We start from the raw sequence: 24,702 nt of genomic DNA on the forward strand, positions 1-24,702 counted from the left end.
ACATGTATATAGAAGGGAAATATTCAAGGTCGGAAAAAATGTTTCGTTTTGGAGTTGAAATTGCTTCGAGTGCAAAGGGTCAATACTAGACCTGCCGAGGGTTAAAAGTCTTCTAAAAATAAAAATAGTGAACCTGTTCCGATTTTTAGTATATTCTATACTCGAATGGACGAATCGATTCTGGCGATAGTATTTCAAGAATCGTGAAATAAAATATCTGGAAACGCCGTGGTTTGACCGTCGGTGGTATATTTAGTGTTCAGGTGACCATTTAAAAGGCAGCTAATTTTTTTACCTTCTTTTTCCTCACCTTGCTGCGGGTTTCTCGGGCCGTGTCTCGTTATCCTCGGGTGTCAGCGCGAGGACGAATTCCGTTGGACGATAAGGGCATACCGAAGGGAGAGGGGGGAACAAGAAGAAGCGTGGATCCGTTCTCCGGAATTCTCACTATGACAATCCGTTCTCGAGAAGCAAAAGGAAAGACGATAGCGTTTCGGTTTAGGTTGTCGAACGGCTGTCGTGCGCTCGTTCTTGTTCCGCGCCAGGGAAATCAAACCAGAACGAACAAAGTCGAGACGCTATTTAGATGAAATTCTATAAATATATAATATAGGAATATATTGTCCGTCGTACGAAACAGAAACTGTTTATTTTCGAAATTCCAACCGCGCTTGGAAATCGTCGCGTACCGATATACGTTTCGTCGACGAGAAGCAGGATCGCCGAAAAAACTGTCCGTGGCGAGTCCGCCATTTTCGTCGCGACCGCTCGCTGCTTTTGGAACGCATTTCATCGGATACGGAAAATGGGGACAAAAGAGGAAAATAGAGAGAGAGAGAGAAAGAGAGAGAGAGAGAGAGATCACATCCGATCCGGTTACAAATTGGTAACGAAAAGCGTTTCCGGTTCATTTTCTTTCGGGTAATCGAAATGTAACGGGGCGCGTGTGAATGAGCGAGGATGATTCGAAATCGGAGAAATCATTATTATGTACGTTCGTAATTAAATTATAAAAGGAACTCATACACAGTTTGTAGCGACTCGAGTCACTGATTTATTAAGAAAGTAGAAGAAATAAAAAGTTCAAAAATACACACCGCGTCGTTCTTTGAACCTACCCTCTTGGACCAGCCATCAGCAACCGAGAAGCAATCAGGAGAATATTAGGGTAAATGCGAATTCAGGTAAGTGTTTATTACCTTTCCGTGTAATCTACTGCAAAGCGAAAATTCCTTGCGCGCGTTGGAAAAGAAATTTTTTGATTTTGTGGAGCTTTCGTGAGCGATTGCGTTTCTCCAACCCTTTCTTTAGGGGTAAAACGGTGCTTCGTGTTCGACGGCCAATGAAAACGTCATGTTGCGTAACAAAAAAAGTTCGATTTATTGTTCGTAACGTATATTAAAACAGATGTATAATATAATATCGACAGAGCCAATAAAATCTACGACCGCGGCGCTCGTTTTCTTTCCTCGTCCTTGTACGCGCGTGTGTATAATATAATATAATATAATATATATATATATATACTCTCTTCACATTTAACTATATTTTTATTACAGATATACCTCACAAAAATACAATTCTTTCTTTTGTCTCTTTGTTTTGTAACGTTCTTTAATTCTTTAAGGGAGCAGCGTGTGAGTAATAAAAATATCGTTTTCTCGACGAAATTTTCTTCTTCTTCTTCTTCTTCTTCTTCTCCTCCTCTCTTCATCTCTCTTCGTTCGCAGCTTGAACCTTCCTCTCGTTATCAGCTCGTTCTCCTTTGTTTCATACTCTTTCGAGCTCTCCGTTTCATCATCCTCCTGCTCGAGAAGAAAATGATTCCGCGTCCGAAGAAAATAATCCTCTCTTCGTGAACTATGCTCGCGTATCCACGTACAACGGTGACGGACAACAGCGCTCTTCTCTAAACGAAGAACAACGCGCGCAACGTTGTTGTTTAACAATCGCGTAGAATGCTCGTTTACGGAGGCGTTACGTATGTTTCTACGGTGTGTGCGTGTGTCTCTGTTTCTGTGACGTGTGTCCGTGCAATGGCGCGCCGCGTTACTTTCTGGCACAAAAGTTACTAATTACCGTACCGTGGGTAGATCTGTACAAAAATAAATAGCAGCATTTCAAGCGGTACGTTTTGGCGGGGAAAACGTTTGCCGAACCGTTCCACCACGTCTACGAACTCCCAGTCGCATCATTCTTAAACAGAAATTGTGAATGTTGTAAATTCATGCGAAAAGTTAAATGCAAAAATGTGCTGACTTCGGAAGACTCCGAGAATATCGCCATTCTCGACTGATTAAAATGATTAAAAGAAACAATTCAATTGGCTTGGACAATTTTTTATCGAATAATCACGAACATTAGACTTCTATTACACTATGGATTTTGGTGTACTAAGCGACAACCAATTAATTTCCGAGTAAAATTGCGACTGCTCGTTAGAATCTCTGAGTCATAGATTTCTGAAAATCATTAAAAAATTGTAAGCTTCGGATTCTAAAAATTATAATCGGGTGCCACGTTTTGTTCGCCAAAACAACGAACGTTCGCATTGTTCGTGGAACAATTCGACGATTTTCCCAGGTCTGTGTACGCGTGTTTGTGTCAGGCGTCTGTGTCGGTGTATGTCAGTGTGTGTCGGTGTGTGTATCCTTAATCCTCCTACGATTCTTCGATTATTTTGGCCTGCCTTTCTTCGAATGATGTGACGTTCTACTGCCCCTAGTTGCATATTCAACAAGTTTTCTCAGTTTCGTTAAACGTTAACTCTTTTTTCTCTGTTTACGTATATGTATATGCGCGTGGTACGTATAGATATCGTATAATATAGATCTACGGTATAGTATACTCTAAGATTCTCTATAAAAAAAAATTAAGTTTGTTCGCGATCGGCGGCGACGGCTGACGATTTTCGATTCTTCGCGCGGGAAATCGCGAAACTGCATCCACCATTTCTATGGGTTTGCAACATCTCACCGATTCGGAGACCCACAGGCGGGACTGCATTCACCATAAGGCGTATTAGGCTCCAATTACTATGGGCTTTATTCGACGATGCCCGCAAACATGATTAATAGATTTTGGGATGCGTTACTCGTGACATGTCGTTCCTTAATTTCGATTCTCTGCGTTTGGAGACCTACAGGCAAGGCCGCAGTCACCATAAGGCGCGTTAGGCTCGACAGAACGCCCCAATTTTTATGGGTTCCGTGTGAAAATGCCCGGAAATTTGATCAGCAGATCTCCGGGAATTTGGAGACCGATTAAGTGTCCATTTACCATAAGCCTATCAGGCTTTCCGTATTAGATTTCTATGGGTTTGCATTTGAAAATCTCAGAAATTCGATCAATGGACTCGATTATGCTCGAAGAGCATAAACGCGGGGCTGCGCGTATGTTGAAACAACAGATTCGCGACCCCCGTAGATCGTGTAGGGCCGACGCCGCCCTAAAATCTCCTATAAAAAATAACAGAAGAAGCTTCTCCGCTATGGTACGCGAAACGGTAGCTGTACGAGGGCACGTTGCAACGGAATAATTAACGATCGATCGTCGGATCGCTCCTCTTCTCTACGTGATCTAAGCGTAATGTTATCTATCGTTGCTCCCACTTGCGTTTAAACACCATAACACGCACACCTTCGCCGAGAGCGTGTCGCTGCTAACGTTAGAGCCTGTTCAGGCGGACAGAAAAATACTCGGAAATCCTCCCGGTAGGTGTTAAACGATTTCGTTGTCGACAGTGTTACTATACGGCTCGAGACAGACGATGATGGCCTAAGCTGAAGTGGTTTGTGGACGATACCAGCAGGTTGAACCAGCGAACGCAACCACGCACGCCACGATATTTGAATACAAATGGGAGCGAGCCGATCCGCTCAGCAGCTCGTGCAAGAAAGGGCCTCTCGTTCGAAGATTCAACTCATTAGAATTCGTTACGTCTACCGGCGGATCTATCGATCGGCGACCGTTCGAACGATCCTCGCGCGTCGAGCCCCGCAAACCGTGTCGCTCCGGGAAGCGAATTTGTTGAAGAAACGCTTCGTTCACGCATCGAACGTTTTCCTAATCCTTCTTGCTCTTTCCACAATTTAATTTTTTCTTCAATAAACTTCGTTGTACAGAGAAAATATTCGTACAAAAGCGAACTGTTGTTCAGAAGACGCGAGAATTCGTTTTGGCAGCCACGAATTTGAAAAGTGTTCGAATGCCCCGTTGCACGAACAGTTTTATAATCTTGCAGTAGAAGATGCTTGGAAAGTGTTTGGTAAAAGAAAAACCGTACAGCAGTTTGTCAACATTTTTCAAAAATACTTTTCACCTCTTTATCGTATTTAATAAATACAGACTGTTTCTCGTTCTCGACGGGCGCTCGAACGATTCTGTCGAGGTTCGTTTAATAAATACATAGAATATAAATCGTTGTTTCACGTTCGAATAATATTCTCAGCCAGCGGACGACACGATCTACGGGGTCGACTCGGCTTTTCCGAACGAACGGAGGAGAGCCGTTCGTTGCGAACGACACCGGAAGTCTACGGACTACTCTAATCAATCTTTATGCTCGGCTGCCGAGCCTAGGATATTAAATATCGCAAAAATATTCGCGCGAAACGGACCGTTCCTTCAATTTCCGTAGCTTCGTTGATTCAGCCCGTTGAAAATCTGTTCGTCGGTAACGCTCTTTTCACGCGTTCAAGTCTCCGTGTGTATGTGTGTGTGTGTGTGTGTGTCAAGAAGAATGCGCGTATGTACGGCCTGTGTGTGTTTCTGTGTATACGCGTATGTAGATACGTGTGTAAATCGTGAAGAATGGCACTTGCACTGTAAAGCTTACACGGTATTAATGTACATGGTACACGCAAGTACATAATGCCTTTAGGACTTTGTACGTTCACCCGAACCTCGTTACACGTTAGAAATCATACATATTCTTTGGCTTCGAAGCGTCTGTAACATCTTTTCTCTTTCTTTCTCGCGTACACGGTTTTTTTCATCTTTGTTTTCGCTGTTTTCTCTTTACCGTCGCCCGAAAAAAAATATATATATATATATATCTCTAGAAGCTCAATGAAAATATGATCGCGTTTCTTGCTCCATCCGTTGCATTGATATATATATACATATGTTTGTGTGTGTGTGTGTGTGTATATATATATATATATATATGTATACATTCCCTCTGTTCGCGATAGACATTCTTCTTTAGATCCTCTTGGTCAGTCTCTCTCTATGATATATATATATACACACGATACATAGTAGATGATACATCTATCTATTCGTTAATTAGATCCTGCGACACTTCCCGGATATCTTCTCCGCGTTTAAGACGCAACAAGTACTCGAACATCAGCGGCAGAGGACAGCGTGAATCTCGTTTTTTTTTTCTACGGTCGTTTCATCTCTTTTTTTTTCACGGGGTGATCGGGGAGTTCGAGAATCCCTAAAAGTCGTGCTCCAAAAAAAGGTTCTTTTGTTTTTCTCGTTTCCGACGGAGTTCGCTGGTTCGTCGAACGGGAAACAAAACGGACGTTCCTTCGACACGTCGATGTGCTTCCTTTTCTCTTCGTGCGATCGATTTAAAACTTACGAGTTAGGCTAGCGAGAGTTACAGCTACGTCGCCGATAAAACGTGAAACGGACTATGCTCCGGACTCGATTCGTTAACCGTCCAACCGGGGAAACACGCTTAAACGCGGGCGATTGCCGAAAACATTCAAAAGTATAATACAATATAAAGTGTAAACTTTAAATATATCATTCGGTTGGCCCGAAAGTCTTTTCGCGTGTCTTACCGTTTTACAGAGTCTTACTTCGTTAGTTTGAAATGAACAGAACATAAGTGTTCCGCTCGGAAAGCGAGTTTTGTCATTCCGCATTGTTTTTTTATTTTAATTCTATCATTTAATTTTTTCACGAGAGAAAGACTACGCGCGGCCAACCAAATAATTTCTCTAATGACGTGGCGAGAGTAATCGTTTCCGCCAGTATTGATCTTACACATGCCTTGCATTGCAAGGTTGCACATGCATTGATTGGAAATAATTTAATGCATCTCGCGTTACGTCCTCGTAAGCGTTTGCAATCGAAAAATCGGCCGGTTGGAGGGTTAAAGGGAAACAAAAAACGCTTAAACATTGCACGCGTCTACGGAGAAGTGTTTCGCATAAGTTCCGCAACCACCCTACGATTTGTAAACGATAAAAACGTCGACGAGTGATTCCAGTGGGAAAGGGGGGATGGGGTCTCAATATTTCTAATTAGTTTGATAAAGGGTAGGGATGAGGAAGGGTGGTAGAACGATCGTACGAAAAGCAAAGTACAAAACGTACCGGGGGAGTTTTAAAAAAGGACGCCTCTCGCTGGAAGGCGCGGAGAAAACCTAGCTCTGTTTTACAGCTAATCGAGACTAGACCTAGAATTGGCTATTACAATACTGTGTAACCCTAGCGTCGTCTGATCTCGTGTTCGTCTCTCGATACAATAGTCTATCAGAATATATTCCGTTAGCGAATCAACAACTGCTCTTTAAACTCTATTAACAATAAGAACGCAGGGGAGAGCGGCTGAATCCGGACCAGCGTCTAGGATCATAATCGTTCGCTCGAAATACTGTAAATATTTTTCTTACTTCAAGGTGCACAGCTAAAGAAGACTCGAAGAAGCGCAACTAACGTGTCCGCTAGCAATAGCTAGGCTAGTTTCGGTAATTGTAAAATTCTATCAAACGTAACGTATCCTATTGTAAAACGCGAAAAAGGATATTACCATAGAAAACTCATCAACCCCATGACGCTATGTACTATCATACTGAAGAACAATATGCACGAGAATTGTAACATATTTTCGATCGAAGCTTAATTACATATCATCTATACAATTCAAGGGTTTGAGCAACATATTTTCATTTGATTCTCTATAGAAAACCGTAGCCGCCATGCATGCGTGAGGGTTGGTAGCGAACGCGTTAATAAATGAATAATATAAATAATTCTGCGAGTATCTCTCTCTCAGAGTGCATGCTGAATCTAGGTGCTGGTCCAAGTTTATGCGACTCTCCTCTGCATATGTATATGTATATATATATATAATAATAATATATATAGTTCTTTTCACTCTGTTCGTAGGCCAGTATCAGATATGCAGCTATAAAATAAAGTGCAAAATAGTCTTATCTTCTTCGTCTCTTTTCATCTGTGAAACCCTTTACGAACTTCGATAAAACAGTCTTCTAAACAGAAGCATACGCGCCTCGACACGTTCAACACGTTCTCGCGATGCAACCTGCGCTTCGAAGAGAGATAGAAATAGACAGACAGATAGACGAGAAGAGAGAAAGAGTGAAAGATTCTTCTATCGAATGCGGAAACTACACGCGATCGAAATAAATGCCGAGTGAAATGCGAATCACGGACGCCTGGTCGCGCGTAACAATCGATCAGAAATGCATCGCGAATAATCAATAGAAATGCTCCCCTGGAGAATATCTCGTCCGCAAAGAGAAAGAGAGAAAGAGAGAGTGGTCTCTCTCTCTCTCTCGTCCGCAGACCGATAGGAAAACACGTTGTTAGGCTGCCCTATGAGAAGCGACGAAGAACGCAGAAGGCTCTGTGTAAAAGGCACGAGATAGCGAACCAGCTAAACAGCCCTTATTACATGTTCTCGAGTACCTCGTTAGTAGCGGAAACGCCTCAGAGACCGCGCGCGCAATCCTTTATCACAACCCCTTGCCATACAATATCGAGTCGGACTCGTCGTGAACATTTCAAACGGAATTTACAACAATGTCATTGTTCTTCGCTTCTTTCCAGTAGAAATCAAACTCTGCTACCCCGTCGTCGATATTTAACCCTGCAACGGCACCCTGTCTGTCTCGGGAGAACATTTAACACTAGATTTACGGGACCCGTCAAAATGACGGGTTCTAATATTTTTAATGAAATATTATTCAGATTCTAAGGATGCATACATAAGAGATTATTTAGCAAATTTATTTCTTTGGGTATATATTATTTTGAAAATATTACTAAAAATGTGGGTAGCACGTTCTTGTTATTTTGATGAAGTAATGCAAAATAGTCGCTTTTAGTGTTAAACCTCCCCCCAAAAATCCACCCCCCTCGATAAAAGTGATTTTTGTTCGCTAGGAATTAAAGAAGTAGTTGTTTGGCAATACAGAAAATTTTGATGGGGTCTCGGGAGACCCCAAGGTACCACTGCAGGGTTGAACATTGAAGTAAACGTTCTTCTTTCTTCTATGAAGTTATCGAAGGTAAAGTAATTTAAATGGTTCTAGCTGAGAAGAAAATCGTACGGCAAGGGGTGTCAAGGGGTTTGCCTGGTTTCGCCGATTGCTTTGTAATCGTGAAACCAGCGAGACCCATAAATATTGGTGAATCCGGACAAAATGATTTCCTACGTTGATTTTCGAACAAAGATCGTGTGCAGCAAAGTAAACGTAAGGGGAATGGAGGCGCAACGAGTTCCTATCCTCGGTCGGATCGACGCATGCAGGAAGAATGTCCGAAAGAAACGTTTCTGCTATCCCTTAAGACTCCCAGAATGGCATTCGACATAATTTCTCTATGTGCACGGGGCTGGACGCCCTGGTGGCTGGTGCGGTTCTACTACGAGGTACAAAACTTCTTAAGGGTATTTTGCTAAGTCCCTGATTATGGTTGACGTCGAGGGTCGAGTACCGTCTGAGGGCTCTGCCCAGACGTTCGCTCGGCGCGTAATCGGCCACCTCTAAGCTATGGCATTTTATGTTCGGTTTGGTCTCCTTCGTGTCGGTCGGCTTCAGGCTGAAGTTCGCCGAGTGCCTCTTAGTCCTGTCTAGCGTGCACTTGGTGTGCGCGAGCTTCGGCTTCTCCTTGTCGAGGATCAGCGAGTTTCGTTTCATCTTGTCGTCCATGGACCGTTCCTGATTCGCGAAACCGAACAGGGTCCTCGTCCGAGGTCCCAGATACACCGAATCCTTCTTGTCCAGTTGCTCGTCGTTGACCAATCTCAAACCGTCCTCGTAGTCGATGGAGGTCCTGGGATCGTTCGCCTGATTAGCTTCGTTAGTCCTTCGTTTCATGCTATCGTCGTAATCCATGGACGAGTTCCTTTTCGGCTTCGCTTTCTCGAAGCTCGCCGAGTGACGCTTCGTCCTGTCCAGGTTGCATTTCGATTGCAGGACCTTGGGCTTGTCCTTGTCCATTATCAGAGAGTTCCGTTTCATTTTATCGTCCATCAGCCGATCTTGATTGACGAACCCGAACCTGGACCTCATCAGAGAACTAACGTGGACCTTCGTGGTGTCCTGTTTGAATAACTGTTGGATCTCTTTGACGAGCCACGAGCCATCCTCGCAGTCCTTCGACGTCCCCGAGTTGCCAGACTGTTGGTCTCCTCCGTTCGTCCTTCTCTTCATACAGTCCTCGTACTCCACGGACGAGTTCCATTTCGGCCTGCCCGTTGTTTTGTCGAAGCTGACGGCGCCCACTGTCCTCGATCGCCCGAATGCGAACAATCTTCGTTTGGCCAACACCGAGTCCTGCAGATGCGGTATTTTCGAGACCCCCTGACCCGCGGAGAACTGCGCCGGTATCCTGATGCCGGCGTCGACCAGGAACTCGTCGTCGGACAGCATCACCGGTATCTCCGGCATCGAGCTGCAGGGCCAACAAGAATTATAATGAGCCGCTTTGGTCAGTGCTCGTAGTACGGCCAGGTTCGGAGCACTGGCGAGCGTTCTCGCGGTGGCAGTGTCCTTGCTGGCGATGTTCGTCGAGAACTCGCGGGCGTAGTGTCTTGTCAGCAACGAGTTCTGCTGGGACTTCTGCCTGTTCTCCCGCATGATCGCCAGAAATACCGACCTGGCGTAATCGGACGAGGGACAGGAGTGGAGATTGTTCTCCTCCTCGTAATTGCACTCGCAGCCCTCCGGCCAGACTATAAACGGCGGTGAGGCCAGCTTCGAGCGATTCTGCTGCATCTTTTGCATCAGATAGTCGGCGCACGGCCCGTTGTCGAAGCTACCGTGCCCGGTGCCGACGGGGTTCGTGTTGCTATGCCCTAGCCTTTCCCAAGGGTGTGTTAGTTGAGGTCTGTTAGGTGTAAAGCGTGCGGAACTTGACGTTAGTCTCTCGCTGGAAGTCGTTAGTAGACTACGGAAACAGTTAATACGTTCGCAATTTTACAAGATGCACTTTCTCATCATCCGACATTCGGTTTTCAAACATGCTCTTTTCGAAACCGATCAGAACAATTTTTGATTCGACTTATATATTTCCGGGCGATCTTACACGGCTAACGGTCAGAGATATAGTCTACGCTAGTGTTAGAATCGAGAACCGCGGGAGAAATAAAATGATTGCGTACCTCATTCTCGCGGAGTCGCTGCTGTGGCGGGGGGATGCTGCACCTTTACGAGAAATCGTGTTTCGTTACTCGTTCGAGTGGAAAATTATATACACTCGGTCACATAATCGATGGCACACGCTTTAAATCGAAACAACTTGTTTATAAACGGACCGAATGACTACAGTTCCTCTGTCAAGCTAGAAGGATTAGTTTGCTATAACAGATGACGTGTAATGAAAATTTTGTAGAAATTGCGTTTAGTCGGAATTACGAAGAAAATTAGTAAAAGTTTCTTTCTACAACTTTCTTATTTGGGACTATAATGAAAATTTAAAAAATGTGTTTTGTAGATCCATATAAGTCATTGTAGATCCATATATATATGACCTTGGAATAATTATTTGTCACTGAATTCCTAATGAAAGGGACTATCATTGTAGGTGTTTAAAAAAGGGTGGTTCCATTTAAAAAAGTGAAGGTCACCTTGATATCTCTAAACAAATGACATAAAAACAACATTTTTTTGGCATCGTGTCAGCCCCATTGTACCATTCAACTTTGTCCTTACCATATTTTACGTATCTTTAGAAACAACAAAAATATTTGAGGTGCAGACGTTAGGTGACTCACCCTGTATATTGACAAACGGTTTATGAACTATAAACGATTAAAAGTGGTGACGATTTAAAGTGTGCGCCATCAATTGTGTAACTGACTGTAGTTAAACTCGGATTTGGTGAAACGTGTAACATTCTTCTAAACACACAATTCAATGTTTATCAAACTTTATCAAGTTGCTTCTAAAAACTTTGATCTATAGAATGATCCGCAGTCTAATGTTGGAAGCGTACGATGACTGGGCTGCTCACCTTTTGATGTTTGCGTTCTGTAAAGAATACAAAGCATATACGTATTAGCAAAAAGAAATAATACAAATGTGCTTTAAGTCTACAGGACGAAGCATTTAAATATCTCACTTGGGTTTCGTGAATATTGTTTTAAATGCTGCACCCTGTGTACAGAATTATGGATACTTACGCTGACTTTGATGTTGCGCCCTCACCCGGCCGTCGCCATGCTCCTAGAAACGCAGTATTATCAACATTCTTTCAGTCCAATATTTTCTCAGACTTTTTTTTTGGTGATTACTACCTTTCTTCATGGTCGCGCCGCCAGCCGGAGACTTCCCAGGGATCATTCCCGACAATCTTTTCTCTTCCTCCAACTTCTTGGCGTCTTCGGCATCCTGTTTCGACTGCTTGGCCATCTGTAAAACATGGTAAAGAGATCAACATAAAACAAATAAATAACACACTAAAAAATACAGTACTCTCTGCTAATAGTTCGGTATACGGGGCTGTAGGGGAATATTTTGTCCACGAAATGAAGTTCCCCTTCCAATTACAAACACGTTCGAACGCGACGAAGTCGAACTATTGGACGAGGGTTCTGTATCCGATTGAACTGTTAATTAATAGTGATTATACGGCAGCGCTATTCAACTAAAAAATTGCAACTCGGCGTTGCTTACAGATTGGCCATCGTATTTCAGGTCAATATCGTTCAATTTCCGGACAACGATGGTCAGCGTGGCGATCACGTCCCTGTCCGTCTCGCTGTTCATCAGGTGTCCTATAGTCGTCTCCATCGCAGTCAATAGTTTCTTGTCGGTCGGTATCCATAGCTGGCTCTTTAATTGGGGTAAGAGCGAGACCACTTTGATCCTGATATTAGCGACAGGATCTTCTGCCAGATTCAATAAAACGGTGAAAAAATGTTCCTTGAAGTAAACGGACGAGAAGATCTCCAAAGCCTCCACCATCATGCGAACGAATATCATTCGGACGTAACAGTCCGGACTGTTCGCCAGTTCTGTATATAGTCTGCTTCGCATCTCGACTCTTTGCATTGGCTTCATGTTGTAACGTAAAAGGAACAGGTACAACGTTCCTGCGGCGAGGCGCACGGGTATCGGCCTCTGGAATTTAAGGGGATCGCGATTCTTTTACAGGCACGCCCAATCGGGTATAGCGGTGGCTGATTTGCAGTTGCAATAGCGCCGTAAGGTTTGAAGGTAGTAAGATATGCTTGAGGATTGGCTTTTCCGAAACTCACAGCGTGCAGTATCCTGAAGAACGTCATTGGCACAAAGTACGAGTATATAAAATCGCTCGGAAAGTACTTCGGTATTATCTCGAGCTGCGAGTGCATCATCGAGGCTAGTCTCCAGTTGTGGGTGGATGATATTTCCGATTCGCATTTCAACAACGCCCTGCCGATTTCCATAAGAGTGGAGTCCTACGAGTCGATAGAACAATTTGAAACAGTTATTTTCGGGAAACAGGTTTCCAAGCCCTGGTCGTGATACTCTGTAGCAATTAGGAGAGATGATACAAACCACCCTGTCCACCCCGATCGTCTGACTTTCGGCTAGACAATCGAGCGTCATCCCTATGTGGGGAACTAAACCTTGTAACACTTCCTCGGTGTCGTCCTTCAGCAATCTGATCAGATCGGACTTGATCCGTCCGTTCTTCGGACCCAATACTTTCGCCACCTACGTGTTCAATTATAATATCGTGAATACGTAACGATGCTCGAAGCACAATGTTGCTCAATATACACACATATGTATATATATATAATGTAGAAGAGGATGAACTCCTTACTTCGTGAATTCCACTCGCTACAGTTTTCCTAATCATGTAATAGTGATCGTTCGCTAACGCATTAAAGGTAACAAGCAACGCGTCCGTGTCGTCCGAAGAGTGCGACACGAAGAGAAACATCGCAGGCAAATTATAAGCGCAACACCTTCTGCATTCCATGTATTTCTCATCTTCAGCGGGATTCGAGCTCATCTATAACAAGGGAACGTGCTCGATAAACTGGATTACAAAACTATGAATTTGTCTAAATAAAAATTGTCCAGCTTATACTTACAAATGAAAAGAACTGGGATTTCGATTCTTTTTTTATCGAGGCGACGCCCATTTGTGCAAGTTGTTGAAAATATTTTAAAAACCATGTTTTGTCCGCGGGTACGAGGCATTCTAAAACGAGACGTTCGGTAACAGGTCCGTCATCTAGTTTCTAGATAGCTGAATATCGATTAGGATTGATGATTGTCTTACTTTCTAAGCCGAGCACGAGTTTTCCATACTCCTGAGCAATTACGCATATCAGCTGGTCGTCCGATTTCATCGTGTTCTCGGATAATAACTTTTTAACGAGCGGTACTATGATAGTTTTTATCGTATCTGTAAATGATCGACAGAACAATATCATAATCCTTCCGCTTGTCAGCGGGTTTGTGTTTCATTTACCGAATTTCAAGTTACATAGTATATAGCTACAAGAAACTTGGAATGCTTAATGAATAATGCCCAACTAGTCATCAAGCATACCTTCCTGAAGATGAGGTAGCAAGTACACTATTGTCTGTACAGAGGTGCATCTTACATTGCTTTCTTCGTCGCTTGCTAATTCTACAAGAGATGGTAGCAAAGCAGATTTTACAGACTCAGCACCAAGGCCTTCGGCAACAAAACGTAGCTGCAAGCAGATACTAGCTCGTACTTCGCTATTTACATCCTGACAGAGGGAGTGTACCGTTGGTAGAATTTCCTTCTGTATCCTAATAACAATTTTAATGTTCATACCGAAAATGTAATCTTTTTATGTAGTTGTTCTATGTTTTTACACAAACAGACACTGCTCTGGTTCTCCCAATAAAAAAAAAAATTCAATACTCACATAGCAGAATCGAATCTTGTACAAATTTTCCCTAGTAACCTGCTGCACGTTACCCTGGAGTAGACAGGCTGAGACAATTGTCCTTTGCTTATAGCCAATGGAACGATCTGTATGATTTTATTTCGATTATCATCCGGTCTGTATATATTGTTATCTTATCAGACTTAAATAAGGTTTCAGCTTTGTCAAATAATTACATTGTCAAAGCTATGTATTGCACATAGCATCTTTCAAAAAATCAATGAGCTTTCAGAGTACTTGATGCTTAGTCTAGCTGGGACTAATGAAAGTAAATCAATCGATTACGTGGCTACCGCATGATCTTAAAACTACTACACCGACGAACAATACTTTTGCCCTTCTACGTTGTAAATGTTATTTCGAATATCAATTTACTATGATTGTCTGTACAAACCTGCGTTCTTATGACTTCTACCGGCAGTAACTCTATCACATCCAGTAAGGTCTCCAGCCATGCATCACAAACAACTTTAAATGTATATGTACACGTTAAGTTATGTAGAGTAACACCAAACGCATGAGAGAACTGTCAATAGGGGACTATCTAGCGATGTCTAATGTACGAATGAACATAATTAGTTTACCTGCATCACGACTTTCGAGCGAATTTAATATACTTGGGAGGAATGTTTGACTGAAGACATTATGGCTGACAAGTTTCTGCTCTAATATCGTTTTGAACGTCGAGGAGGCCGCAATGTGGAACTCCGTGGACGCAGTAGCCAATGACTGCTGCATTTTCGGTACCACACGAGACATGCATGACTGCGTGTCTGTCTGTAAGAGGCTCGGTAAGTTTTGTATGACGCTGAGCTTTTGGAAATCATCGCCTTTCCTGAAATAATTACACAAGCTCACGCACGTGCACAAATATAGTTAAAAATGTTGGATAAAACCTACGTATCAATTAAAAAGATCGTTCCACAATTTTATACTACTAGACTAATAAAAAAATACTTTCAATTCATGAATAATTTCAAATTCTCAAATTTTTGTTCGATCAAACGAACCGTTTTGTGGTATTTTTATGGTAGGACGCGTTAAAAACCGTATTCCCTGATATGTATGCAACCACCAAGGACAAGAATCTTTACATAACGCATCCTTTCGGAGCGTGCGACAGCAGAGCCTGCATCGGTGCAATGTTTACATACGAATGCACGGCTGCATTACTGCATACGTCGCGGTCTTCTGGAATCCCGAACACCCGACGATCGCTCTGGCTATTATTACGATTCTCGCGGGCAATGGAAGACAGACGCGAAACGTTCGAGAGGAACGGCCAGCAACAATGCTGTCAAACTATGAAATATAACCTACTACGGCTCGACACGGTACGATCTCTAACCTTTCGATTGCGGCGCGCTCGAACTCAAAACCGTCAGCATCTCTGTACGCGATATTCGCATGACAACCGTTGTCGCAGCTAGCTAAAATCATTCGCGATCCAATCATAGCTACGGCGACATCACGAATCGCATTGTTAGCCCCTTCCCGTATAATAATGAGTCACGAAGACTTCAAACCGAATCTATTACAAATACCATTTCCTCCTTCTAGGTTGAAATCTAATTGATATTCAGGCATCGCAGTAAAAATAGATATAAAATAAATATATATTTATTTATCTACTGTTTCTTTTAGGAACTGGTTAAAGTTTCAATTATTGCAGTGGAAAATCGCACAGGGGCAAAAGAGCGTTTGCGGATATTTGAAATTCAGTTATTCGAGTTTAATATGTAAACGTGCTTAAACAATTTTTAAGCGTATATATACGGCTCGTGGACGTAGAAGGCCGTGTATATACGCGTCCCGCAGTCGAAGGGCTAAATAGGGTGGCGCGTAGCATTGCTTGCGAGTTACTCGTACGTAGAATGTCATTTCTTACGAGTGGCTGTCTTTAAAGGACTATAATTAGCGGCGGTCGGACGGCAGGACAGTATACTCCTTGAACGACGCCGCGGTATTTTTAGCAAACGGTGTGTGTGGAGTGCCATGGGTGCGCACACGAAAGGGAGAGATAAGACAGCCGAGAAGGAAGAAAGTCTGCTGGCCGATTCGGATTTTTCGTAGTGAAAACTGACTGGTCCGATTACTTACGGATCCAGCACGCTCTCGTACGGAGCTTTATCTTCCTCTTGTAACATGTTCGGGGCGCATTTTATTCAACGACACCACTGGATATCGGGGACGGGGACAACCGATCGCACTCGACCCGAACGTTCACGACGACACACGCGTACGTACTCTCATGACGCATTCGACGCAAGAAAAACAACACGACAGAACCGCGGATGACAACTAAACTGGGCTCCGACTCGAAGGTATCGATTATACCCGACTTGTCGTACGAAGCGGCGAGCAGGACCGAGCCGAGCCGGAAACGGCCGAGCACGGCCTACGTACGCTCTTGGATAGGATGCACACGTAACCCCGCGTAATACAATAGAACTGATGCGTCGCGTCGCGGCGATCAGGTGTTGTGTAATCGACAAACCGATGCAGAAGAATTACACGCTAATCGATTTGAATTTTCAATTCGACACTCGCTGATCAACGCTTTACGATTACGAATAATCGATCGTCGAAAGAAAAAGACGCGCTCGATAGAATCGATCGATACAGTACATTAACACTATTCCTACCGACACTTCACGTACACTAACGAGCAAAACTGAGTCTACACTATTTGAAGCAACATAACTTTTTAAATGTTAGATCAAATGACTTGAATTTTATTGAAAAGTTAGAAGCTAGTTTACTAGACGAGGTGTAAATAATTTTTGAAAAAAGTTTGAATTGGTCGGAATCACAAAAGAAATAGTAAAAGTTGGTTTTTTCAGCTTTTTTATCTGAGCCTGTATTGAAAATTTAAAGAATGTATTTGATTCGCTCGAATAAATTATATCCATGCTGAAAATTTCACCGATATTGGTTAATTCGTTTACGAGTTATAAACGATTAAAAGTGCGATTTAAGCCGAAAATCGTGAAAAACGGCAATTTTTCCACGCCGCGGTAGGAATAGTGTTAACGATTTGAATGTATCGATCGTTGGCTGTCACTCGCTGATTGGAAATCGCCAACTGGCAGTTTTTAATCGAGATTTAATTGAAATGCAACTCGACGCACACCCATCGTGTTGATCAATGAATCGTAATATGTAATGATGAGACAATAAGAACTCGAAATGGAGAACATGTTTATTTATAACAATGCCATAACGCGTGCAATGACTCACATCTGTTTTCCCCAGGAAGCTGTTGCATCTAATTATTCAAATTGTATGCGAGAACCAATGAAAATATATCGGAAGAGAATTTCGAATAAAAAAATAACCTAGATGAATATGCGTGAGTCGTTGTAACATAGCGTTGTTAATACCCCCAATTAACGATTGAGAACTAATTTAAAAACTTAACAGTCAATTGCTGTTAATCGAATATTTGAACCGTAATCTTTGATCGCTATTTGTGTTAAATATTGTCCACAGTAATTTTGAAACAAATAACTTTATCAATTTTTACGTATTCGCAACTGTACCTTAATTTCGACTTCCATCGGTACGCGTAACAATAAATGACCCACGTCTCCGTAACCCGTTATTTAGCTTAGCAGAGAATTAATTGATCAACGGGCAACCTTGATACGATAATCGCGCGAGGATTACGTAGTCCGATTCAAGGTTGCGCCGAATGATTTGTCGAGGGAGTGTGCCCGCGAAATTATAGCAATCTCTCGATACATGCGAACACCTCGGCACCCAGCTATCGCTTAATTTGTTAAAAGTTAAAAAATGCAAAACATTTCGTTAAAGGACGACCACGCGAATCACTGTACAATCGAGATATTACAATTTATTTTGACAAGAGTACCGACCGTGGTCCTGCGAAGACCGCAGCAACCGGAAGTCGTCCCGAGCAGGCGAAAGGGAACTGTTTTACCGACGTATGCGCACGGATCCAGGATAACCGCGGTCAAGATGAAAAATTTGAATTGCAAACTCGTTTGCCTTTTCGTTCACTTACGACAACAGATAATTGGCTTTCTCTATCGGCCGTCTTTCCAAATTGATGTCCAAACTGTGCTGTTTCAGTTGCTCTTCGTTCTAGGGACGCATTCGGTTAGGTTATGAATCGGTCGGTTACTCGAAACGAGACGGGAATGGATGGTACACGTACTCTCAGATCGGCAATCGGTTTGTCTAATTGTAGACTAGCGAACTCCTCGTAGTCCAAGATCGGTTCACGTTGCATGTTTTCCCGACGAACGGCCGAGGCGACACACCGTTTTCTCCGAGAACAATTTACCGGAACAGGAAACGCGCGTTCGGGGCTGCCCACGACCGGAAGCGGGAGAACCGAGAGAAAAGAAAACGACGAACGATCGCGTTCGACGATTTTCAAGAATACAATTAATCCAATCGACACTCGGCGCACGTACAGAAGGGATACGAGAAATGAATATTTAGAGAGACAAAGGGAGAGGGAGAGAGAGAGAGAGAGAGAGAGAAAGGAGCCGTGGAAAAAACAGACACACACGATTGTATAAAATACGAAATATATTTAACCTTTCATAGCATGTCGTATAATTTAGATAGAAGTATACATATATACCTTACGGGCGTTGCATAGGGCGTGCGTATCGTGTAATACGTTCTAGCGATATAAAAGATTACAGTTTACAATTATACTCGATATGTACAAAGAACGAAAAAACTCTCAGCTTCGCGATTGCAACGAAATCGAACGCCGATTCTCGACAACTTTCTGGTGTATATCTTATATTGCCTTAAGATTATCGCGCTCTGCGTTCCAAGTATTCTAAACGCAACTCATACGGTATAACGTTTACAAAGTACTAGAGGGGGGGGGGGGGGGTAATTATAATCAGAAAAGAAACAGAAAAGGTGAGAGACACGAATGTACAAGGACGCGAGGGGAAATCGGTGAATCGCGTTGATTTCTGGCCTCGAGACGAGTCCGCAAGAACGATCTTGAGCTCGCGAGACATTTCAACGACAAGATCTGTGCGTTTTGCGTCTTGGTCTCTCGAAAATCTACAAGGGCAGCATCCGCGGAGACCGTTTCGCATCTTTCTTTGTTGCTCCGCGCGAAATGAACGCTTGGCATGTACACGTATATATATATTTTTTTACAACTATTCTCGCTCGCGTAAGAAAATCGTTACGAATAATATCATCTCGACGCAAAGTCTTGTCCGCTACAGTCTATACTTAACGATACAACCAGGGCATGAAACGACTCTGAAAAGTAATAGTTTCGAACCGTTCTGAAGAACCTTTACATTGAACATGAGAAACTATTGCCATGAAGAACCGAAATCACCAACTATATCGGTTTTTGTTTTTGTCAGCCATCGTGAATGATACTCTACAGATTGAACAGTTGGAACTTCCGGTTCTGCGTAACAGCTACTCGGAATAGAGGTTCTTCGCAACCGTTTCAAGATTCTAAATCGCGTGACAATAGTTTTCACGCCCCGGATACAACATCTCTATAATGAATGTCTAATTAAAAAAAAAAAAAAAAAAAAGAAAACAGAAGAAGAAGCGGAAGAAGACCTATCGGTTAAGGTTCGTGGAAGCACCCTGAATCACTGTGTAACAGTCAAAAGTCTATCGCTAAGAACCGCCGAAGATCGATGGCGCGCAATCTTTGACTCTGTTCGAACGTAAACGTTTTACGTCTCGATCCTCCGTACTAATTTGTTCGTTTCTCCGACGACAACAACAACGACGACGACGACGACGACGACGACGATGTTTAACAACAACGAAACGCTATACTGTCCCGGATAATCGTGCGTTCCAGTTTTGGACTAGTTTCAGTCGTAATGAGACCACAAGGCGCACACGAGCCAACGTGTGTTTGCGGTCCCCTCGAGTCGCTTTATTGCCGACAACCTCTGGACCGGGATTCTACATCCTCGCAAAACAACAATACAATATACAATCTCGAATTATTACTCAATCGACGATCGAATGTACGTCGATTCGGTGCACGCAGTTTCAAACGCGAGTTTTCGATCGCTGCGTCGCTCGAAGATCGCTATTATCATTATTATCATACAATCCCGAATTCGACGACGAAACATCTCGAACGCGACGAACACGGAAGAGTCTCTCTCGGCCGGCGATTTTTCGATTCGGTGCGAAGAGTATAGAACGCGTGTTCCTCGTGTCGCGCAGGCGTCGCTCTTCAAACGTAGCTCTCGTCGTCAACGACTGATCTCCCGTAGCCCAGGTGTCTCCCAGTGACCGAGGCTCGAGGCTGCGGAGGCGGTCTGTAGGGAGGCGGTGGCGGCAGAGACCTTGACCTTCCGGCCACTTTGTGTCTGTCCTCGAGATTCATGTGCACCGGCGGCAGATGCCTGAGTCTCGGGGGCAGCGGGGGCGGCGTGTCCGGCCACGTTCTCTCCTCCTCCTCGTCCTCGTCGCCGTACAGATCGATCGCCTCGGCTTGCTTGAACGGGTACAGATCGTTCCTCTCTCTCGATCCGTATATCTCGCTGCTCCTGTCTCTGTCCCTGTTCCCGTAGATGCTGTTCTCGGACTCGTATCTCTCCGCTCTGGTGCTCTCCTTGTTCACGTAGATCTCGCTCTTGACTTTCTTGAACTCGTACAGATCGCTGCCCGAGTGATAACTTCCGTTCTGCGAGACCGGCGACTCCCTGTTCACGTACACCTCCGACTTGACCTTCTTGAACTCGTTGAACCGCTCCTTCTTGAACTCGTATCGGTCCCCGCTGGACAGCGAGGACTCCACGGTCAGGTCCTGTTCCGAATTGTGAATCGAGACTCGCTCGGTGCAGATGTCCTGCTGCGAGCTCCGGTAAATGTCCTTGCAGTTCTCCACGTTCTCCTTCATCGAGTCCTGCCGTAGAAACTCCCGGCCGTAGATGTCCTTCTCGTCGAATCGTTCTTTCCTGTGATCGTGCTCGTCCAGCTTCGTTCGCGGGGTCCTCTTCAGCTGCGCCCTCAGCCAGTCCTGCCTCTGGAAGTTCGGGTTCGGGTAGCCGATGTTGTTGCTCTTCTCCTCCCGGAAACCGTGCTCGACGACGCTCGACGAGTGATGGTTCGTCGCCGTGTAACCGTTTATCCTCTCCTCCCAGCCGCCGTACACGCGGATGTACGAGCTCTTGCTCGCGGACTTGTCCTCTTTCGCCAGGGACTTGTCGAAGCTCGACGAGGAAGCGTTCACCGCCGAGTCCTCGGAGCCCACCGGCGACTCCGGAATGAACAGCTGGCAGTCCGATAGGGTCAGACCAGAGTCTCGCGACAGAGACATGTGGTCCTTTCGCGGCGGTTCCGTCAGGTCCAGGCTGTCCAGGGAAAGCCCACCTGCTGCAACGAGAGAAACTCCTCAGTGGATCGTCAACGGATTTAACAATAATCGATTCGGTAGAGTGTTTAGTAGGATATTCCTCCTTCCTCGGTCGTTCCAGGGTTAACGCGACTCTATTCTCAGACTCGCGGCAAAGGATAAACCAAGGTACTCACAGTGAAGGCTATCGGTGCTCTCCTCGGCTCCGCTGTCACTCCGCTCCTCCCCAAGGAGCTGCGTAACTCCCTCGCCGAACAGAACCTCGCATCGTCTTATCAGCATCTCCGTCAGCGTCGGTATCGCCCTGCTCTGGTTCACCGAGGGATTAGGCGACCAGAGCAGGCTCGGCCCGCAACAGACCCCGAGGTTGCTCGCGCACATCAAATTGTGCTTCGACCTCCGCGCCACGTGGTGCAGCACGCAGATCAGGTGCGACAGGAGGGTGTAATTCGCTTTGGGCAGTCTATCTAAAATACTGAAGGGAACGCTCGTTTAGCTACCACGCAAGAAACAAAGGAACATTCTAACACTCTGTGAACACATCGAACCTAGACACTTGGACGAATATCTCGCACACGTGTCTTTTCATCAAAGTTGGGAATAAGATGTGTACTTTCAACGATTAACACGTTCGCTACCAGCGTGACAATCACAATTTCGTATCAAATTAATTTTCTGCGTGTCGTTCATTAGAACTGTAACGGTATAAGGGAAATCTGTGACGATAACTTTATTTAACGCTAGATTTACGGAGCACTAAAACTGGCCAGTTTGGATTATTTTATAAAAATACCAAGAATATATTCAGCCAGATTTTTAGCAGGCTTTTACTATAATACATGTTCCAAGGAATAAACGTGTTAAATAAATTTCCTATAAATGCATTTTTACAGTCACAATAATTGTAAATTAAAGAACATTTTGACGGGTCGGTTTAGCTGGCTTTTACTATAATATATGTTCCAAGGAATAAACGTGTTAAATAAATTTCCTATAAATGCATTTTTACAGTCACAATAATTGTAAATTAAAGAACATTTTGACGGGTCGGTTCAGCTGGCTTTTACTATAATATATGTTCCAAGGAATAAATGTGTTAAATAAATTTCCTATAAATGCATTTTTACAGTCACAATAATTATAAATTAAAGAACATTTTGACGGGTCCTGTAAATCTAGTGTTAATAGCATCTAATAGAATTGTTCAATAATGAAGAAGAAATGAAATAAGCGCTGGTAGCGAATGTGTTAACGTGTCTAGGTGAGTCCTCTTAAGCGACGCTTACTTCTTAATAGTTTGAATAGGATTTGGCGTGTCGAGGCTGTCCATCCACAGGGGGAACAGGTGAGAGGTCAGCAGAGGGTCCGGCAGTGACCTGAGGAAGTCCTTGAGCAAGGCCGCGACCGCGATGATCGGCGCGTCTTCGAGACAGCTCGGATCCCCCGTCGTTTCGATCTGATCGCGGAGCTCGCGAACGATCCTGACGTTCGCGGACTTCCGGAAGATGCCCTGGGTGAACGGGCCCTTGGCGAACAGCTGTTGCAGCATCACCAGCACCGGTTTCGGCAGGCCGTTCTCGTCCAGCCTGGACAGGTTCACGCCGAACAGGCTGGGGTTCAGCGAGAGCGACCTCCTGAGCAGTCCGGTGATCTTCGACTTGTTCTTCTTGACCGGGGACTTCGGCACCGGCCTCAGGATGAAGTGGCAGGTGTCGTGGCCGCTCTTGTTGCAGTGCTCCAGGTCGAATCCTTCGTCCGCGGAGAGGGTGTGCCGGAGATTCGACAGTTTCACCGCGAACGGTCTCTCGTGGCCGATCAGGGGATAAGGTGCTTCGTCCGCGGACGTCCTTGCCCATAGTTGAAAAGGTCCTTGGAGGTCGAGCAGCCTGGTGGCCAGATTCACGCAGGTCGCCGCGGTCATTTCGGATCCGACCATTATCGTCTTACACTGCAACACGACGAAACGAGCGGACGTGATATGCTGGCGGGTTCGACGGATACAATGGCACAGATTCCGAGGAACTAACGCGAGGACCAAGTACACTAACAAGCGAACAGGCTTGTTATTTTTGTGAATACAAACAGATAGAGAGGCGGCGGTCAGCTTCCGCAGCGGAACGCGAGCAGCTCGTGTTCCCGATGATAGCTCGCGTGTATTTAAACTTAAACGAGAGGCTGGGTCGATAACGAAGAGGGACCGGGGGGAGGGTGTTCTCGCGTCGATAAAGTCCACGAGATAGAGACCGCTCTCTTCGGAGGGAAGCGATCGACTCGGCGTTGACGTCAACGATACAAAAGAGGAATCTTTCTCTCTTTCTCGAGAAAGAGAGAGAGAGAGAGAGAGAGAGAGAGATCGACCAAAATGCCTCCAGGAAGGTCAAGCGGCACGATCGAACCGCACGCTCTCGGTGATGTGCCAAGAATGGACCCGCGAAGGCGTGACCGCCCGTCTATCCGACAATAAGAGACGACCGTCTGTATGCATGTGTTTGTTGCACTTACGCATTCCGTGCTCGTGTCGCTGTCGTGATACACGACTTGAATGTTCGTGTCCGGCGGCTCCTTCATGCTCTCCTCTCGCACCAGCTCGGTCAGACGTCCCCACCAGAGATCCCTGGCTGCTGCGGTCCTGCAAACCAATCGCGAAAAACACCGTTCAACACCATCGGTTATCGCCAATTTCGAGGACGTTCCTCGGGTTCGTGCCATTACCGACGGACAAGCCGTAGAATGCTAAACCGAGGTGCCTAACAGGCCCTGAGGGGCCATCGAGACTTTTTCAATCTTTCATACCTGCATAATTATTTTCGACGTTCCGACAAAACTTATCGCTAAGCTCCGCGGATCTTCGGCGAAGTAAAAATTGCGTGTCTGTTGCAGGAAACAGGAGAATGCTAAACCGAGGTGCCTAACAGGCCCTGAGGGGCCATCGAGACTTTTTCAATCTTTCATACCTGCATAATTATTTTCGACGTTCCGACAAAACTTATCGCTAGGCTCTTAGGCGAAGTAAAAATTGCGTATCTGTTGCAGGAAACAGCAGAATGCTAAACCGAGGTGCCTAACAGGCCCTGAGGGACCATCGAGACTTTTTCAATCTTCATAGCTGCATAATTATTTTCGACGTTCCGACAAAACTTATCGCTAGGCTCGCGGATCTTAGGCGAAGTAAAAAATGCGTGTCTGTTGCAGGAAACAGCAGAATGCTAAACCGAGGTGCCTGACAG

At 44.6% G+C, this 24,702-nt stretch overlaps 2 protein-coding genes across 7 annotated transcripts in view; both read right to left on the reverse strand.

Moving 5' to 3' along the window:
- Positions 1-1,361: 1,361 nt before the first annotated feature.
- Positions 1,362-18,400, reverse strand: LOC143359639 (serine/threonine-protein phosphatase 4 regulatory subunit 4). 4 transcript variants are annotated; one of them, XM_076797719.1, is made up of 18 exons: positions 18,311-18,400; positions 18,158-18,237; positions 14,715-14,965; positions 14,525-14,598; positions 14,110-14,216; positions 13,761-13,990; positions 13,488-13,613; positions 13,297-13,406; positions 13,023-13,214; positions 12,752-12,910; positions 12,469-12,651; positions 11,885-12,331; positions 11,506-11,620; positions 11,392-11,434; positions 11,223-11,239; positions 10,372-10,414; positions 6,869-9,662; positions 1,362-6,813 (listed from the first exon to the last, which is right to left on the reverse strand). In XM_076797719.1, the coding sequence occupies exons 1-17, from the start codon at positions 18,383-18,385 to the stop codon at positions 8,552-8,554; spliced, it is 3,363 nt and encodes a 1,120-aa protein (XP_076653834.1). In that variant the 5' UTR covers positions 18,386-18,400; the 3' UTR covers positions 1,362-6,813; positions 6,869-8,551. The 4 variants fall into 4 exon arrangements, with proteins under 4 accessions (XP_076653834.1, XP_076653836.1, XP_076653835.1 ...); XM_076797721.1 differs by lacking the exons at positions 18,158-18,237; positions 18,311-18,400 and adding an exon at positions 16,231-16,580 and having other exon boundaries at positions 11,392-11,431; positions 11,503-11,620; XM_076797720.1 differs by lacking the exons at positions 18,158-18,237; positions 18,311-18,400 and adding an exon at positions 15,479-15,775 and having other exon boundaries at positions 11,392-11,431; positions 11,503-11,620.
- A 272-nt stretch (positions 18,401-18,672) lies between these two features.
- The window catches only part of LOC143359636 (uncharacterized), a 352,730-nt gene continuing 346,700 nt past the window's right edge, over positions 18,673-24,702 (reverse strand). For 2 of the 3 annotated variants that reach the window (XM_076797714.1, XM_076797716.1), the window contains 4 exons: positions 23,978-24,104; positions 22,762-23,423; positions 21,652-21,950; positions 18,673-21,495 (listed from right to left, as the gene is read on the reverse strand). In XM_076797714.1, the coding sequence (XP_076653829.1) occupies positions 20,351-21,495; positions 21,652-21,950; positions 22,762-23,423; positions 23,978-24,104 (2,233 nt within the window). In that variant the 3' untranslated portion in view covers positions 18,673-20,350. The remainder of the gene's footprint in view (positions 21,496-21,651; positions 21,951-22,761; positions 23,424-23,977; positions 24,105-24,702) is intronic. The other variant, XM_076797715.1, reaches the window with a different exon arrangement.

This window comes from Halictus rubicundus, chromosome 12 (assembly GCF_050948215.1).
Source record: "Halictus rubicundus isolate RS-2024b chromosome 12, iyHalRubi1_principal, whole genome shotgun sequence".
NCBI lineage: Eukaryota > Metazoa > Arthropoda > Insecta > Hymenoptera > Halictidae > Halictus > Halictus rubicundus.